The sequence below is a fragment of the Dysidea avara genome, chromosome 13, assembly GCF_963678975.1.
Source record: "Dysidea avara chromosome 13, odDysAvar1.4, whole genome shotgun sequence".
NCBI lineage: Eukaryota > Metazoa > Porifera > Demospongiae > Dictyoceratida > Dysideidae > Dysidea > Dysidea avara.
The window spans coordinates 10,855,751-10,875,057 of NC_089284.1; the positions used below are offsets into that span (position 1 = coordinate 10,855,751).

Below are 19,307 nucleotides of genomic sequence, written 5' to 3' on the forward strand. Positions count from 1 at the left end.
TTAACTGGAAAACTCAGCCATTTTTTCAATGGGACCCAATGAGTCCATTGCTGCATCTAGCTTGTATATTAACATTATAACATACCATGCCAACTGTTACCTATTATGTCACACTTAAACTGATGCTGTAAAACAAAACAAAAAAAAATAAATTAAAAAAATAAAACCAACAAACAGTTCAGTGTAACTTCATACTGGCCCTGATAAATTATCCTATCTATAGGTGTAGCTACATATCAGTAATTGTATAATTATATACCCATCAACATTGGTCACTTACTTAATAGTAGTAGCTATGATACAATAAATTTTACTTATCAGTGTTTCACCAACAAGCATATAGGTATATAGTGCCTCTGCAGAGTCTTAAAAAATTCATGCAGGGCCAGGATGCTTCTTCATGCATGACATTGTAGGTAACTTACAAAATTGAGGCGGCATAAAGCTGCTTGCATGGTACCTATTAATGGTGCAAATAGTAGAGCAGTGTAGGCCCTAAATTAGCCGCACATAATGAAACTTTCCACACCACAATTTCAAACTGAAGGGGGTTTAGTAATAGCTACAGAATTTCTAATGACTAGAGTGAAGTTTTACAGTTTCTTTAAGAGTTTCTGTTATTCTGTTCCAAGCAATATACTGAACCATATTAACATTACCAACATGGTTTGCTGTCTGAGAAACTTTCTCATGTCAAAAGTTTCGTAGAATTTACATGTTCATACTGACAGATCTATACTGCTATCACTATATCTGGTGCATGCACATGTATAATTCTTACAGGGTATTTGCATACCTTTTCTATCTGCAATGCAGCCAATGTTGCAACTGTAACTCACGAGTTATATGGTTAGGCATTATGCAGATGAAATTATTGTGACAATTAGAGTTGTTCATCTATTGCAAAGTGATCATGAATCCTCCCATCTGCATGGGTGGTGAGCAGTATTTTTTAAATCAAAGACAGTAATTGCATGGTTGTCAGGGCATTGATCAGAAGTACATTTCATGTCTTTCCAAGATGATTTTATCTTCTCGTATATAGCTAGTGCCTCTGCAGAGTCTTACAACTTCATGCAGGGGCACGCTTCTACATGCACAACCTTGTAGGTAACTCACAAGTCATATATAGTAAATGTTGCATATAGCATAGCAGCATATCCCCCAAACTAGCTGAATTGTGCACTTTTTCATACACGTTATAACAAGTAAGTTAGTGCTTCAGGGAGATGATCAAATATCTGTGCAAAAATAGTCATAAGATCAAATATGCAATGGCATTACATCAAAAAAATGTATATAATGAGGAGTACTATACTTATGTGAAAAGTTTTGTGGAAAAGTGTACGATTTTTGTAACTAAAGCAACACAATTTTATATTTGTTTAATACCCCCCACATATGTCTAACTATTCAAATGTCCACTCGTGTTTGATGTAATCGTAACCTCAACATTCTAAATATTTGTTTGTGTGTGTACCATGCAGTATATATTTATGTATATAAGCCATTCATAGTGCTTCCTTCATATTCTTTATTATACGCACATTAGTTAGGTTGCTAAAAGCCAAATTTAAAACTAATGTGGACACAAGTGACAAAAGCACCAAACTTTCTCCACATATGTAGTACAACCTTAACTTAAATGGTTATGATAGGATCCATCTTATTCTAAAAAGAACCTTTCCATGAAAGCATTTATAGTTAGTTATGTAACAGAATTTTTTAAAAAAATCAGTAAGCCATATAAATGCTGTTTTGCTCTTTCTTATGCAAGAGAACATTTTGCAAGGTTGTACATAAACCAAGACCTAATATTACTCTCATGAGCTTAATTCAATGCAGACAAGTGATTTTTTCATTCATATTATAGTTCACAGTGTATACAGCTTTTTGTGAACTGTGACCCACAAACTATTTGGACTGGGTGATAGTGAAATTTCCAATGTCCGAATGGTAGTAAGACACTAGATGATATTGAAAATCTACATATCACCTTCACAGAGATATGCAAGGAGGGATTTACTTATGGATATGTTAGCCTATTTAGACTGACTTTTGTTCCCAAACATTATTTTTACAAGTATTTAGCATAAATATTTGTATATTTTTACATTTTAATACTGTCCAACAGTAACTTTTCAAACAATAGGTGATACACAAAGCGATACTATCCCGATATTCCAATATGTTCATACAAACCCTACAAACTGTATAGAGCTATAATATATAGTTGCTCACTATAGATACACTGTAATATTAGTTTGATATAAATGAAATATCTCTTACATATTATACTGTATAGTCATCCTTATGTCACAGAATGCATCTTACAGAATTCATTTTGTGCTTGTTTGCGAAGTAGTTATTGCTTGACAACTCACCAGCTGTTACTATACCAGCTCTTGTTTTTTATTGCTGCATGCATGATTAAAGTATGTATGCTGAAATCATATGCGTGACCACAACAGTAAGGTTCTTCATACCATTAATCCAGCAGTACAGCTGTATACTGCACCCATGCAAGTTAAGATTCCTTTACCCAAGTATCAAGCTGAATTAATGCTAAAAATGTGTATTTGCAGTAGTGGATATAATGCATAAAATGTGTAGGATTTCACTAGACTTCTAAATTTCTTTGATAGCAAAGTGTGGTTTAAGTACAGTGTAACTATGGGATGCAGTCACTATGGATTTTTTCATGAATTTTTTTATTAAGCAATAGTAGAGTGTAAATGACTAACTGTGTATACATAAATATAATTAAAAGGGAAGAGCCTTGCTACCAGAACCTGACTGGAGAGGTATATACCTCCACAGATACGTATATATCAAACGCTGTAGTTTTAAAGATGCTTTTAGACATATGATGCAATCTGATGGAGTATTGCAATCTTAAAATTGTACAGCAGTGAAAAATAACTTTTAGTATTGCATGTTTGCATTCACCATTACTGTGAAACTTAACAGCCAAAGATGATACACATGGCAATACTAGGTTAGGATTTAAAGAATACAGAATTGCAATTTTTCATTGATCAGGTAATCAGAATTTCAACTATGATATGTTTGGCACAATTGGGTAAGATAGCTGTGCTGAAGTTACATGCAAAGAAGAGTTCAACTAGCACAGTGGTCATGGTAATTTTATCATTGTGTAGCAGAACTTGATAGATGTTGACTGTTCTAGCAGTATTAGTCTTTCAAATTCCCACATTCAATAAATTGGTTCTGCAAATATAAGTTGACCATGCAGCACTGATTAGTTCTCAGTTCTTTTTCTTGCTATGTTCATCTTTCTGTTATGATACGATTGTTGTATCATAAGCAAACAATTGATGAAGTGTACTCTACTAGCTTTCCCTACAGCAAGTACATGGTTAAATTTCTGAGGGGGTAAACAGTCCTAGATCTGGTCCCCTAGGCTGGAAATTGTACACTTCAGAGCAAGCTAATTTAAAGATTCCATTTGTCAAAATACGTACATGCTTGAGGAGAGTGCATTATGGATTTCTTTGTGGGGTACAGCCTAGGGATACTTGTGATGGTGGATTATTGCATGCTTTAGTGATTGTGGTTCAAGTGCATGTAAAAAGCAGAGTGGAGATGTTTGTGTTACAGGAGGCAATTCAAACAGTACTGTCCGACTGCTCTAATAGAGTAATTGTGAATAAAACAAAAAAGTATAGACATAACTATGTTAATAAATATTTAATGACATAGTCTATAATTTAATGTCACTTGAAGTACTCTAGATTATTCGAAAGTTTCAAATTACCATTTAAAACACCAATATTGCACAAGGGGCATATTTCCGAGCCTTGAATGGCTTCCCAGCAGGAATGCCTGAGGTGGATCCTATCAAAAATTTTAATCTTATAAAAATTGTTGCTTTCGTCAGTTGTGTCCACATTTTTTTGCTAAGCCACCTAACTAACATCAAGGGTAACCAAGAGTATCGAGCCCATGCATGCATGATAAACGACTGTGTGAAGTAACATGGATATTTCAGTAATTATCCATTAACAAAAAATGGTAATTTGAATGTATACATTGCTGGAAATGGGTCTTTGTTTACCAGTTTTTGTGTTATTCAATAAAATAATCAACCATTATTGAAAATATAACGTACAGTAAGGACTTGACATATCTCAAGCTCATGTAATAGCAAAAGTGGCAAAAACAAGCATCTTTCCTGCATACACCATTTGATAATTTTCGTTACTATTATTTACTAACATGTAGATGCATTTTATACATCATTTAAATGTCATCTTCATGTATTCGTGGACATGTGGGTTCTTTATTACATCATTCAGCAAGTATCATGATCTGAAGAAAAAAAAAGAAATATATATACTGTATATCTTTAGCTTGTTAACACACTTTTCCTTTAGTTTGCTTAAGCTTTTAAAACTAGAAGATACATTGTAAAATATGGTGCATAAATATGAAATCAATTTTCTCATGAGACACAATTTTTGGAACTAGATAAACAATCATGCATGTGTGCACGCATAATACTCCTGTACACACACAAAAAAACAATAAGCCTTCAGATGCCATGCTAGCATGGTCACACCTAGACTGACTGGTCAGTAATTATAAATACATAAATAGTGACCTGCAGGAGGCTGTACCATGTCTTAAGGTGTGGGCTCCCTAAGTCTCATCTGCGAGACATAGACAGTTGGCATTTACTTCCCCAGTTCATGAGGTACCCATTGATGTTACTTCTGGTTGGGCTGCTTCCTGTAGCTAGACTGGAGCAATGTGAGTAAAGCTTCTTGTTCAAGGAAACAACAACAACACCAATTAGAGGTAACTGGGCATCAAACCTAGAATCTTTTGAACACCACACACACACATACATGCACCGCACAAAACTCACACATACACGCATGTAGGCACACACGCCAGCTAGCAACAGAGGAGTTGTTTGGTGCATGTGTGTGAATAAGTTTGTGCGTATATTTTTACTAACTGAAAAACAAAACAAACAAAAAAAAAAGAAGACGCTAGTTCACTGCTCACTAGGTCTTCAGTATAGCTAATAAATTTGTGACCAGATCTGCGAAAAAGGGACATAGCTAATCGCACAAGCCTAAATTTACAGTATAAAGCATTGAATACATTGGGTGAAATAGTTGCGTATTATTGAAAAAATTCCGTAAATTTTTTAACCTCTCTTTCTTAGTGAAGGAAAGGACTAACAATAAAAACCTCGGTATCATCTTATTCGCCTGCTCAAGAGGAGTTAGAAAATCTTTGTTTCATTGCAATACCCCAAGGATACGTAGGTTATGAGCGTTTGCATGTTGAAGCGTAGTCTCGTGCCCAGACTGCTTTTTTTCTTTTTGTGTGGGGGCGGAGAAAAAAGCACCCCCATGCACACACACAAAAAAGGCGGTCTGGGCACTAGACTAGTCGAAGTGATCGTACGCGATCGATTTTTCTTCATGAATTTCACCATTGGATGCAGTGAACAAGGGTGGAAAAAAAAAGTGAACAAGGGCGAGTAAAGGAAAAACATACTCAGTAATGGATTCCCTTGTTCACGGCGAACACGATGGTGCAAATTTTAGCTCTGTACCTCAATCCGTTGGTAAGTTACAACCGTTTTTGTAAGCGCCTGTACTTTACTTTCCCTATACTTGCTGTACATATCGATTTATCTGTTGTTGCTACTTTGTAGGGCTGTAACTCCAAAAGTTATTGGCAGTAACTTTGCCAGTGGGTACACTTGGCTAAGTAGATTATAATTGTCCTTTAAGCCTGTGAAATGTGAATCTTACTTGTTTGATGGTAAAAAGTGTTCAAAAAGGCATACCCTTGTCCAAAGGTGTTACAAGGTCAATTGGCAGAATCAACTGCTCATTGAAGTCAAGGGCACCTCTGAGGAACATCTTCAAACACTTTCTGTCCAGTCCAAATTTGCAGACTCTGCTGAACTTGAGACCCCCTGTAGAACCTGGCACCGATTATTGTCCAGTCTCCATCCTGGCCAATTGTCATTTCTTTTACGGGCAGCTTCTGACACGTTACCAACTACAATGAATTTGCTGCGGTGGAATATTCAGTGCAGTGCAAAATGTACTCTTTGTGATTCTTCATGCCCCACCACTGCTCATGTCTTAAGTGGCTGTCCAGCTGCATTATCTCAGGATAGGTACACTTATCGACATGACTTGGTACTTCAGTCTTTGGTCAACTACTTTATCAAAATTTTTACCAATTTGCCATTTATTCGTGTCTCTGCTGACCTTCCCAATTTGCGAGCCAGTGAGTCACCTTTGTCTACTATTCCAACAGGGGTGATGGTGACCCCTTTTAGACCGGACATTATTATACACAATACCATCGCTTCCAGTTTGTTGTTATTTGAACTGACGTGTCCATTAGACAGTGCCCACCATCTTACAGAAGCTAGATCTTGTAAGCAAGATAAAATTGAGTACCACCAAATACTATCGGAACTAGATCGGCTAGATATTACCAACTATTATGAGACCCTTGAGATCAGTGTGCTAGGGCATTACCATCAATATTCTGTTACCAACATTTACAATACACTCCGTTTTGTTTACCAGGATTTGTCTATTACCAAATCCTCAGTGAGACAACTACTAGATGATGCCTCAAAGGTGTGTGTTGCAGCATCCCAGAGAATTTTTATGGCGAGAGATTGCAGGGAGTGGCTGTGTCCAACCTAGTACTTGCATAATTATTGTAGTCCTAATTTTTACTTGTATGTTATACATGTAGTTACTGTATAGCCTTATATATCTGTAGGTCATTTTCTTTTCTTTTTTTCACCCTTGCCATGCCCACACTGGGTTCATTTGCAAACCAGTATCTTGTGGTCGCATGAGACTGAGGTTTTTTTTGTGGATTTGTATGTCTTCTCATTATTTATTAATAATGGTCTCAATCAACAAGAATTCGAAAAATATGCAATTATGTCCTGTTTTCGCAGATACAGTTACATATAGTTTGACCAGGTTAACTTTCATATTAATAAAACAAACAATCATACCTTGTTGTCTTCTAGTTTCTTCTTCTTCAAGTAGTTCTTTGATTATTTGCTGCATTTTCTAAATGGTGATAGCTAGTATGTAAACTTGGTCACACAACAACACTCTCATTGTGTGTATTAAGTCTGTTGTAGCATTGACACATACAATGGAAGTGCATGTGATTAGCAGACAATGTATTCCAACACATAAAATGTGTAATGGATAAGTTCCAGTGCTACACATTTATAGATGTGTTAAACACTCCAACGGCACATCCAGGATGGTTTCCAAATTTGGTAGTGAGTTATACATGTGGGGATCTGAGGGCACCCTGCCACTGACAGATAATGTACATCAAAATTTTCTAAATTCATAATATGGATAGGTCAAACTGCTTATGCTTGGTTCCTAAATTCTAAGTATTAATCAATTATTTATGACTGGTTAGGTATTGTAGTAATCCAAATGCCTATTTATATTCCAGATGAACTGAAATCCTTCATTTCTATAATGATTGTTCTATTAGAGTACTTTGACTGATTCAATACATATATGCTCTCTCTGAGGAATTGTTGTAAGGTTCCTATAACACTGCAGCTACCTGTTCTGTTCCAGCATATTTGTGCCACTAAACAGTCTGGTATTCCTGCTGCAAAACAGTTAACATGTGAAAATTTCAGAGGGGGTTCGGAACCTCAGGAAACCCTGCCTCTGCATTCAACAGAATTTGTTAAAGATCAAAAATGCATGCTATACACTACACTACATAATTATTAAATTGATAATAGAGCAAATGACGAAATGATTGTTGTTCCCATAATAATGGATGAACAGTAAACACATAATACAGTAGTATCATACTTGACTGTACTGACTGGGGTCCACTGCAGTGTTATGGACAAAATAATGTACAACATCACTGCGATAATTCTGTACAGCAAGTTGGAAAGCAGTTCTTCCCCACTACAAATACAAAAAAAAACAAAAAACAGGACGCACAATAACAAGAGGTTACTGTCTATACAGTACTGCGATGCAACATGACAGAGAGAACTATATTCCAAACCAAGTAATTTACCAATAACAAATCTACACACTTATACTGTTCTACTTATGCACATGGATGCCACGCACCTAATGAAATAGTAACATTTCATATATCAAAGTGATCAGAGATTGCTGCAGTAGATTTGTAAGGGTGTAAACACTCCCTTAATTGACCTCATTAAATATCACATCATATAATGGTGATCTTAAGAGTACATAGGTGATTATGTGGGGGAGAGGGAAATTCCCCTAGGTAAAAGTACATTTGAATAGTACATAATGAAAAATCTTGGAGAAAGCTACAATATCATGATAGGCATTTTCCATCCTTATTTTTTAAATTGCAAACTATATACAACTTCTGTGGGTTACACTACAGAATCAGACCTCCTTTAAATCCCACTCTACTAAGATGTATTTATGTATGTTGTGACCACAGCTCTACCACTGACTTCTTGTCTCCTTTACAACTTACATTTTCCTTCATATCAATGTTCGCACTATAGCGTAATAACGCTTCCACTATATCAACATAGCCACACTTTGCAGCATAATGTAAGGCTGTATATCCCTCCTAAACAAATGAGACATTACTAATGTTAGTAGCAGATACCTTACAAACACTCAGATAAGGCCACTTCAACTAAATCTTTTGTTTCTTGGGCCCGACTGACCCTATATTTTTAGTGCAAAATATTTATGATCACCTTTCTGGTATTAAAACTTTACTTTTGCAAATTAAAACAACTGTTACAATCTAGATTGGCTAAGTAGTATAACAGTTAGGGTTAGAGTTACAGCTCACTATATTATATCACTGATTAAGGAGGAACTTAAAAAGAGGCTGTAAACTTCTTGAAGGATTAAGGTGTCATAAACTATGACATATTGATTTGTAACCAAACATGGTGCCTAGAATTGGTACAATTATTTTGAATCCCATTTTGCTATGCAAGTGTTGGTGACTGAAAGAAAGGCTCTGAGAGTTGTGACCTATATAATTCATGCACTAGAATTCTAGGTATTGGACTGAGCTGAATCTGCCGAAAAATTTTGATGTTTGATGACCATGAGTAAAATAAAGTTTGTAAAGTCCATTACATGTAATAAAACCCTACAATCAAGCATAACTTACACAGTCAACAGCATCCACATCAACTTCCCAATTGAGGAGAGCTGACACAACAGACGTATTACCACAAGCAGCAGCAACATGTAATGCTGTGCCATTAACCTGCAAGAAGACTCTGTACATTATTTACTGAAATGTAACAAGGTGATTGGAAATGCTGAAATCTGGCATAGAACGACAGGAAATTATGCCAATTACAAATAGCTTCATCCCAAATGATTACTAGTTTAACACTTTCATAAATTACATGTTTGGACAATATTTTCAACCACAACCCAGAGAAGTTTGTGTCAACTTGACTTGTTCAGTACCAGTTTGAACACCACATGCAAACCATCATGCAAATATGTGACGTAACCTGGGATAGCAGATGTTTCATCAAACAAAAATCACCAAGGCCAAGACTAATTAAAATACCCCATTGTTAGGTTAAGCTCACTTTCTGGACAACACAGATGTCATTGGCACTGATACACTAATGTCATGGAGTGGCACTGACACTATCAACTCGAAGAGTAAATCTCAATACTAGCCACAGTTTGCCACTTTCTTTCACTTTTTTCTTGTTTCGTTTAGGGAAACTCCGAACAAGTCAACAAGGTTTGTGCACCTTTTAGAACCCTTCAGATGATGTGGGCTCAAATTAATTACCTCAGCTACATTAATTCGTCTCACCCACATCATCCTCTGGTCTTGTCTCTAGAAACATTGTCGGCTCATTCTAACCATAACACAGTGGAACAAAAAAGTCAACTAAAACAGCCTCTTATATAGTAGCTGGTATTACTCATCATAATAAACCTGAAACTCATGTATAAATGTACAATATACAACATCAGGGATAAATTATTACTATATATGCTTTTGATCTTCAAGCAACAAGAACTACTTGATTGCCATTATCCTCAGAATAGAATATGATCGAGTTCTCCATAGCTATGATAACTGTGCACCACACGCATATATAGATGACACCACTCACCAAATTGTTGGTAACAATTACACCAGAAGAGTTCATCTTCTCAAGAGTATCCAAATCATCATGTCTGGCTGCAGTGTATATCTTATCCTTTTGTTCCTGACAATGGTAATCATAATTCTAATAACTGTAGCAGCAAAGCATATACTGTACAGTATATGTGTACCATTTACTTGTAGCCTTCTGGGTCACAATTTTCATGCAGCCTTATACTGCTGTGTCCAGAGGTGTAGCCAGAACCCGGGCCATCCGGGCCCAGGCCCAGGCATCAACAATTCGAGACAATCTAATAGAGCAGTCAGATCAAGATACTCTAATAAATCAGTCACAGTATTCAGAGAAGCAGTGCAGCAAGCTACGTATGCAGTTATAAATAAGGAGGTGTAGGGGAGATCAAGGGTGTAGCCAGGGGGGTTCGGATGATTCGGTATCGAGATCTATTGAATCACGTGACCAGTAGTACACATGATGTATAGTGGAAATGGCGAAGGACTGTTGATTGGTTGAGGCAGACTGCTATGATAAACTTGAGTGGTCATGTTATACATGTGTCAGGTGAGCACAAACTGTGAATAGTTGATGTATATTTATCTGATGAATAGTTTGTTTATTTGTCACATGTTTCGGGCACGAGATGTCTCGAATACATTGGAGCACAAGCCAAGTTTGAAGTTACTGACCATTAACAGGAGGACCAACCGAGAATCAAGACACACGGTAGTGTGTCGTGCGGCCCAAGAAGCCGGCGCGCAACCCCGTGAGTATATTGACAGGAAGAAAGAAAACGCAATTTTCGCACCTCCGTAGCTCTGTGCTGCCTTGATGAAACAAGACAAATTTTGCTGTGTACATTCCCTCCAACTTCAGTACTCCACATTCCAAATTTGAGCGAAATCGCTTCAGGCATTCCTGAGATATGCGACTTCAAAAATTGGCTTAGTTTCTTCGTTTTTTTTTTTTTTTTTCTTCTTATTTTTCTTCCTCTTTTCGCACACTTACAAAAACTGCTATAAAACGCGAACGCGTTATCCGATTGCCTTGAAATTTGGCACACAGAAGGGGGGTATAAAGGCGCATCTCTGTACCAACTTTGGCTGGAATACCATAAACAGGCAAAGAGTTATGAGCGATTATGCACGAAAAATAACACCAATATGTTGTCACGCCTACAGGGTAAACCGCGTATGGGAAGAAGCTGAAAATCGGTGGGTGAATAGGTTAACTATTGAACCTCAAACCTTTTGTGGTTTGAAAGAAATCGAGCTAAAAACCAGGAAGATACAGCGAAAAAATCAACAGTGTGTAACAATTACGCAATCGAGATTAGCTAAATTTATTATTATTATTATTATTATTATGCTTGCCACGCCTACCAGATAAACCGCTTGTGGTAATGCTTTGAAAATTGCTGTACAGATGGAGTTATCATCTTAGAAAGGCTCTTCAATGGTGTAGAAGAATCAGACTTAAAGCCACGGAGTTATAACACGAAATCCAACTTGGTGTAGCAAGTGAGAGATCGAGATACTCTAATAGAGCAGTCATCCTAATAGAGCAGTCACCCTGAACAGAATTCAAGAGATCAGTTAGAAATAAGTAACCTGTATAGAGATCAGCTACAAACAAATCACCCTGTAGAAAGTTCAGCTACAAACAATTCACCCTGTTCAGACATCAGTTAGAAGAAGTTTTCTTGCAGAGAGTTCAGTTACAAACAAATCACCCTGTTGAAAGATCAGCTAGAAGATGTCACCTTATAGATAGTTCAGTTACAAAGAAACCACCATGTAGAGAATTCAGCTACAAACTAGTGACCCTGTAGATACATCAGCTAGAAGAAGTTACCTTGTAGAGAGTTCAGCTACAAAGAAACCATTCTGTAAAGAGCTCAGCTGCAAACAAATCACCTATACAGAATTCAGCTACAAACAAATCACCCTGTAGAGAGATCAGCTAGAAGAAGTTACCTTGTAGATAGTTCAGCTACAAACAAATCATCCTGTAGAGAGATCAGCTAGAAGAAGTTACCTTGTAGATAGTTCAGCTACAAACAATTCACCCTGTACAGAGCTCAGTTAAAAGAGGTTTCCTTGTTAATAGTTCAGCTACAGACAAATCACCCTGTAGAGAATTCAGTTAGAAGAAGTTACCTTGTAGATCGTTCAGCTACAAACAATTCACCCTATAAAGAGATCAGCTAGAAAAAGTTACCTTGTAGAGAGTTCAGCTACAAAGAAACCATCATGTAGAGAATTCAGCCGCAAAAAAATCATGTATAGAGAGTTCAGCTACAAACAAATCTCCTGTAGAGAGATCAGCTAGAAGAAGTTTCCTTGTAGAGAGTTCTGCTACAAACAAATCACCCTGTAGAAAGATCAGCTAGAAGAAATCACCTTGTAGAGAGTTCAGCTTCAAAGAAACATCATGTGAGAGTTCAGGTACAAACAAATTTTCCTGTAGAGAGATCAGCTAGAAGAAGTTACCTTGTAGAGAGTTCAGCTACAAAGAAACCATCATGTAGATAGTTCAGGTACAAACAAATCACTCTGTAGAAAGATCAGCTATAGAAGAAATCACCTTGTAGAGAGTTCAGCTACAAAGCAACTATCATGTAGAGAGTTCAACTACAAACAAATCACCCTGTAGAAAGATCAGCTATAGAAGAAATCACCTTGTAGAGAGTTCAGCTACAAAGAAACCATCATGTAGAGAGTTCAGCTACAAACAAATCGGCCTGTAGAGAGATCAGCTAGAAGAAGTTACCTTGTAGAGAGTTCAGCTGCAAACAAATCACCTGTAGAGAGTTCAGCTAGAAACAAGTCACCCTGTAGAGAGATCAGCTAGAAACAAGTCACCTTGTAGAGAGTTCAGCTAGAAGAAGTGACATTGTAGAGCTACAAAGAAACTACCATGTAGAGTTCAGCTGCAAACAAATCACCCTGTAGAGAACTCAGCTACAAACAAATCGCCCTGTAGAAAGATTAGCTAGAAGAAGTTACCTTATAGGGAGTTCAGCTATGAACAGATCACCCTGTAGAGAGTTCAGCTACAAACAAATCACCCTGTAGAGAGTTCAGCTACAAACAAATCACCCTGTAGAGAGTTCAGTTACAAAGAAACCACCATGTAGAGAGTTCAGCTGCAAAAAAAATCAATCACTCTGTTGAGAGTTCAGCTAGAAGAAGTCACCTTGTAGAGAGTTAAGCTGCAAATAAATCACCCTGTAGAGAATTCAGCTACAAACAAATCACCCTGTAGAAAGATCAGCTAGAAGAAGTTACCTTGTGGAGAGTTCAGCTACAAAGAAACCACCATGTAGAGAGTTCAGCTGCAAACAAATCACCTGTAGAGAGTTCAGCTAGAAACAAGTCACCCTGTAGAGAGATCAGCTAAAAACAAGTCACCCTGTAGAGAGTTCAGCTAGAAGAAGTCACATTGTAGAGAGTTCAGCTACAAAGAAACTACCACGTAGAGAGTTCAGCTGCAAACAAATCATCCTGTAGAGAGTTCAGCTAGAAGAAGTCACCTTTTAGAGAGTTCAGCTACAAAGCAACCACCATGTAAAGAGTTCAGCTGCAAAAAACTCAATCACCTTGTAGAAAGATCGGCTAGAAGAAGTTACCTTGTAGAGAGTTCAGCTACAAAGAAACCACCATGTAGAGAGTTCAGCTGCAAACAAATCACCTATAGAGAGTTCAGCTAGAAACAAGTCACCCTGTAGAGAGTTCAGCTAGAAGAAGTCACATTGTAGAGAGTTCAGCTACAATGAAACTCCCATGTAGAGAGTTCAGCTGCAAACAAATCACCCTGTAGAGAACTCAGCTACAAACAAATATGCAGTGTAAAAAGATCAGCTAGAAGAAGTTACCTTGTAGAGAGTTCAGCTACAACGAAACCACCATGTAGAGAGTTCAGCTACAAACAAATCACCTGTAGAGAGTTCAGCTAGAAACAAGTCACCCTGTAGAGAGATCAGCTAGAAACAAGTCACCCTGTAGAGAGTTCAGCTAGAAGAAGTCACGTTGTAGAGAGTTCAGCTACAAAGAAACCACCATTTAGAGAGTTCAGCTGCAAACAAATCACCCTGTAGAAAGTTCAGCTATGAACAGATCACCCTGTTGAGAGTTCAGTTAGAAACAAGGAATCCTGTAGAGAGATCACCTAGAAGTATCGCCTTGTAGAGAATTCAGCTACAAACAAATCACCTGTAGAGAGTTCAGCTACAAACAAATCACCCTGTAGAGAGATCAGCTAGAAGAAGTCACCTTGTAGGGATTTCAGCTACAAACAAATCACCCTGTAGAGAGTTCAGCTACAAAGAAACCATTCTGTAAAGAGCTCAGCTGCAAACAAATCACTTGTACAGAATTCAGCTACAAACAAATCACCCTGTAGAGAGATCAGCTAGAAGAAATTACCTTGTAGATAGTTCAGCTACAAACAAATCACCCTGTAGAAAGATCAGTTAGAAGAAGTTACCTTGGAGAAAGTTCAGCTACAAAGAAACCATTTTGTAAAGAGCTCAGCTGCAAACAAATCACCTGTACAGAATTCAACTACGAACAAATCACCCTGTAGAGAGATCAGCTATAAGAAGTTACCTTGTAGATAGTTCAGCTACAAACAAATCTCCCTGTAGAGAGATCAGCTACAAGAAATTACCTTGTAGAGAGTTCAGCTACAAAGAAACCACCATGCAGAGAGTTCAGCTGCAAAGAAATCACCCTGTAGAAAATTCTGCCAGAAACAAATTGCCCTGTAGAAAGATCAGTTAGAAGAAGTTACCTTTTAGAGAGTTCAGCTACAAAGAAACCATTCTGTAAAGAGCTCAGCTGCAAACAAATCACCTATACAGAATTCAGCTACAAACACATCACCCTGTAGAGAGATCAGCTAGAAGAAGTTACCTTGTAGATCGTTCAGCTACAAACAATTCACCCTGTAGAGAGAGCAATTAGAAGAAGTCACCTTGTAGAGTGTTCAGTTACAAAGAAACCACCATGGAGATTTCTGTAATCAATATAATTGTGACCGGATTTGCGAAAAGGGGTCTTCCACACACATCCAATTCCGTAACCGTTGGAGACCATAACTCAGTGTTCAAGTAACATATTAACCTGAAAATTTCACCACGTATTCAGCTATAGTGGTGCTCACCACTGTCCAAAATTCAAGGCAATAGCTCTTTCCAATCTGAAGTTATCAATTGTCAAAGTTGGCAAATTGGATGTGTGTGGAAGACCCCTTTTCGCAAATCCGGTCACATATGTATTATACAGTATATATATAATTTGTACATTTACTGATAAAATATTTAAAGTATATCTACTTCATCTTTTCTTCTTCCTGTAGTAAAGAAAAAACATAGGTTAAAAAAGTCCCAAAGCTGGCCATAGGCCGGCTTTGGGGTATACAAATACAAAAAGAAATGAAATCTAATCCAAAACAGCCAAGCTGTAAAAAAAGTGTGCGGCCCTCAGAAAGGCTATGGTGAAAAAAGATGTGAAATCCAAGGTGGCGGCCAAGAAATGGCTGTGATGGTAGGTTAATGGTAAAAATTTTAATAATGACAATTTAGGTAAATTTTGTGAAGCGGCACAAAAATTCACCTGAATTGTCGTTATTAAAATTTTTACCATTAACCTACCATCACAGCCATTTCTTGGCCGCCACCTTGGATTTCACATCTTTTTTCACCATAGCCTTTCTGAGGGCCGCACACTTTTTTTACAGCTTGGCTGTTTTGGATTAGATAATATATACCCAGAAGAAAGTATTGCCAATTAGGGGACTTGAGTGTGGAGGGTTCCCGTGTGCTAGAGAAATTGAAGTTGGCATCTGGAGTGAAGATTAAGTTAGTATTAGCTGCAATAGGTTTATAGTTTCTATAAGCTGTATAAACAGCAGTGTGTAGGTTTTAGCTAGCTAGATGCACAAACAGCACCTTTTAATGTTACTGCCTAAGGGCACATTTTGTGTATGCATCATTTTCGTGGTCTAGAGGGAAGCACCCAGGCCTTCCCTCAAAAACATTCCACTTGAAATCCGAACCCCTTTCAAGAAAATCCTTGCTACGCCCCTGGAGATATTGTCAGTAGGTAGTAACTGTTTTTTTTTGGTCTTAAGCTTCCAGCTAAGCCCTGACATCAACAAAAGTCTGGCTATGCCCCTGGCTGTGTCCTCTATAAATTTCTTGGAGTATGTACTAGACAGATGTACAGATGCTAACTGCATCATGGGGCTAGCCTAAGGAGTGATAATTTTTTTAAGGAGTAATAATTGAAATTAAATTGTCAAGTTGCAGTGTTTGTAGGCAGATATACTGTCAGCACCATGTCAGCATATGCATGCTGTGCTATACTGTTATTGAGTTATATTTTACAAGTCAAACATGTACAGGCTGGCACATTAGCTACACATTAAGCTACCAAAGAACAAATCTGGGTCAGCTGGCATAGCAGAGCTCAAAGCACAGCAGTGCATGTTATCATTTCTGCTGTGTGGCATTCTTATAGGCATATCCAGCATTGTTTTAATAAAATGTATGCATTGATTGTGTTTTAAAAGAATGGCTCCTTAGATGGTCTGTGTCTCAAAATGGCAGCTCTCAGAAAAAGCTTCAATGATCTCACATACATGGTGTCATGCAGTTACAGCTGGGTGGTCTCTTTGGCTCTCCTCAGTCACTGTAGCTAGGCCAGAATTAAACTGACACCTTGATTGAAGCATGAAAAAGGACGAAAAAAATTAATAGGGAAATCAGACATACTTATTGAGATACTATCAGCAACTGTATGAGCAGCTCAGCAGACGTTTACAGCATGCTGCATGATACTGTCAATCGTAAGAACAAATAAGGAAGTTTAGTAAATGCTTGTGACATTCATACTGGCTGTACGAACAAATAAGGAAGTTTAGTAAATGTATGTAACATGCGTACCGGATATTGTCAACCGTATACAAACAAGTAAGGAGTGTTTGTACCATTGTATCAGACACTGTTGACAGTACGAACGAATAAGGAAGTTTCCCACCTTTCTTGCTATAGTGTGGGGTTCTCTCAGACTCGCCCCAACTATAGTATGTTCACGTTGAGCTGAATCCTGAAAAACAGCTAAAAATTAAAAGTGGATTTTTTCTCAACAGAGTTAACATTTCAGCCAACCAGATGATTATTGGTGACAGCAAAGGTGTCAACAACAGACATGTACGGTTTGGCTCCATTACAAGTTCGGGAAAGGGCTGTAATGGACACTGTACTTATATGGCTTCCCCATAGGAAATGTATTGTGAAAATTTTGATTGGCCGTAAATATTATGTCAAACATCTGAACAAAAAGATTTCAAAATATTTTTAGCGGATCAAGCAGTACTACAAATGAGCCAAATTTCAAGGTCATGTGTAATTGCATCCATGAGTTATTAAATGTTTTTGAGGATTCAGCTCAACGTGAACGTACTATATTATGCATTCTTAATATGCTGTCGGTAACTAGTGCCAAGTCTTCATTGATCATATTTATGTACATTACCATAGAAATGACATGTAGTTATTGCTATAATCACAAATACTAGGAATTTTTCCTACACCTGCAGATATACAAGTGGATATTTAATCCCGAATTTAGCCTATAGCATTCATGAGCAGCTGCTACAGGATTTTTAGATAAATTACAAGTGGATTATAAGAAATAAATGTCTATGAGTTCCTAATTAAAAGGCTTAAGCGACAACCAGAGATCTCTAAGGGAGGTTTGGATTTTGATATATTTTAGAGGATGAACAAAGAATATATTACATAAAGTATCAGGCCTTCAGTTTTTTAAAAATTTTCATGGAGTTTTTAAAACCGTGAAACATCAAAAATTTGTTTCTCAAAATTTGCTTGATGTAATTATATTAGTGAATGTGACTACTATGTGTGTAAGGGTCTAAAGATTGACCCTATCAGACTGAATGTCCACCAGGCTTAAAAATTTATGTACCAGTCAATATCTCCACACACATGCACGCACGCACACACTTCTAACCTGGTCAAGTACTCTTCCTTTATCTAAATTAGAGTCTCCATCTACTTGTGCCATATTGGAATGCACCTAAGAAATAATGTGGTTGTTAACACTTGGTGTAATCATAGATAAAAATCGGGGCATCTACTGCATATTGTTACTACTTTATACTGCAGTGTCTGTATGTCTTTTTGGGGTGGCTTTAAAATCATTTATAAGCAATTTAGAGGCAACTTCATGCCAACTTCACACTGCATGCAGTGTCACAAATCACTTGATTAGTTATCGTTATGAAGTTTAAGGCCTTGGATATTGAATATGTACTACATAAAGCTAAGTTTAATAGCCAAACAACCTTCAAATGGCTGGTTAAATTAGCTATATCACTGCACTGATTGCATGCAAATATATTATCTTATAGTAGGCCAAATGCCTTAAGATGAAAAATTTAATGATGCAGTAAAACTTTATTTTTTACATCTGTATGCCAATAAAGTTGCAGTGTACAAATATACAAATAAGGCTAACTTTTACATCTTATTGCTTTTATTTGTTGTGCTCCTTTTGCATGACAGGTTTGATAATTTTAATGGCACATATTCAAAAAAGGAGTCTGGGTTAAGCAAATGCTTTACCAGGTTTGGTGCATCATGCATTTATTAAAAACTCTAGCCTAGCTGCTGAGCTATCTTCCAAGGTATATAGCTATATGACCATTTTTGGAATTCAGAAAACAGTAAACAGATAGCACACACACGCTTGATCTCAAGTTTTTAATAACTGTTAATCTTTACAGCTAGCACAATCTCTATACACCATTAAAAATGTAAACATTACGTCAACTTGACCACATTTCAACCACTAAAATGTGATTGTGTACATGTAGGGATATTACTACAAAAACATTGTAACAGATCAGAGAAATGCACCGATGTGCAGGACAGGACAGAATGTGCAGGACATAATCATGCATGCTACAACCAGAGAACACACATGGAAATTAAAATTGCATGAAATATACAACATGTAAGATTCATGAAAAATGATCTACAGCTTGATACACTGCCATCGTTCACACTCGACTAGATAACGTGCAATTTAATCAACAATATACATTTTCACTA

General features: G+C 37.2%; 1 protein-coding gene across 1 annotated transcript; it reads right to left on the minus strand.

The window, feature by feature from the left end:
- Positions 1-7,871: 7,871 nt before the first annotated feature.
- On the minus strand, positions 7,872-18,258 carry LOC136242224 (uncharacterized). Its single transcript, XM_066033644.1, has 5 exons — positions 18,205-18,258; positions 10,178-10,273; positions 9,199-9,297; positions 8,539-8,637; positions 7,872-7,979 (listed from the first exon to the last, which is right to left on the minus strand). Exons 1-5 carry the CDS (start codon positions 18,256-18,258, stop codon positions 7,872-7,874), a joined length of 456 nt encoding a protein of 151 aa, XP_065889716.1.
- Positions 18,259-19,307: the final 1,049 nt, after the last annotated feature.

Excerpts from the sequence above, each read along its gene's own strand:
- LOC136242224 (XM_066033644.1), bottom strand. The coding sequence starts at position 18,258 with ATGGCACAAGTAGATGGAGACTCTAATTTAGATAAAGGAAGAGTACTT. Across the intron at positions 10,274-18,204 it reads AAGGAAGAGTACTTGACCAG|GAACAAAAGGATAAGATATA; the intron begins GTTAGAAGTGTG and ends TACCATTGTCAG. Across the intron at positions 7,980-8,538 it reads ACATTGATATGAAGGAAAAT|TGGGGAAGAACTGCTTTCCA; the intron begins GTAAGTTGTAAA and ends TTGTATTTGTAG.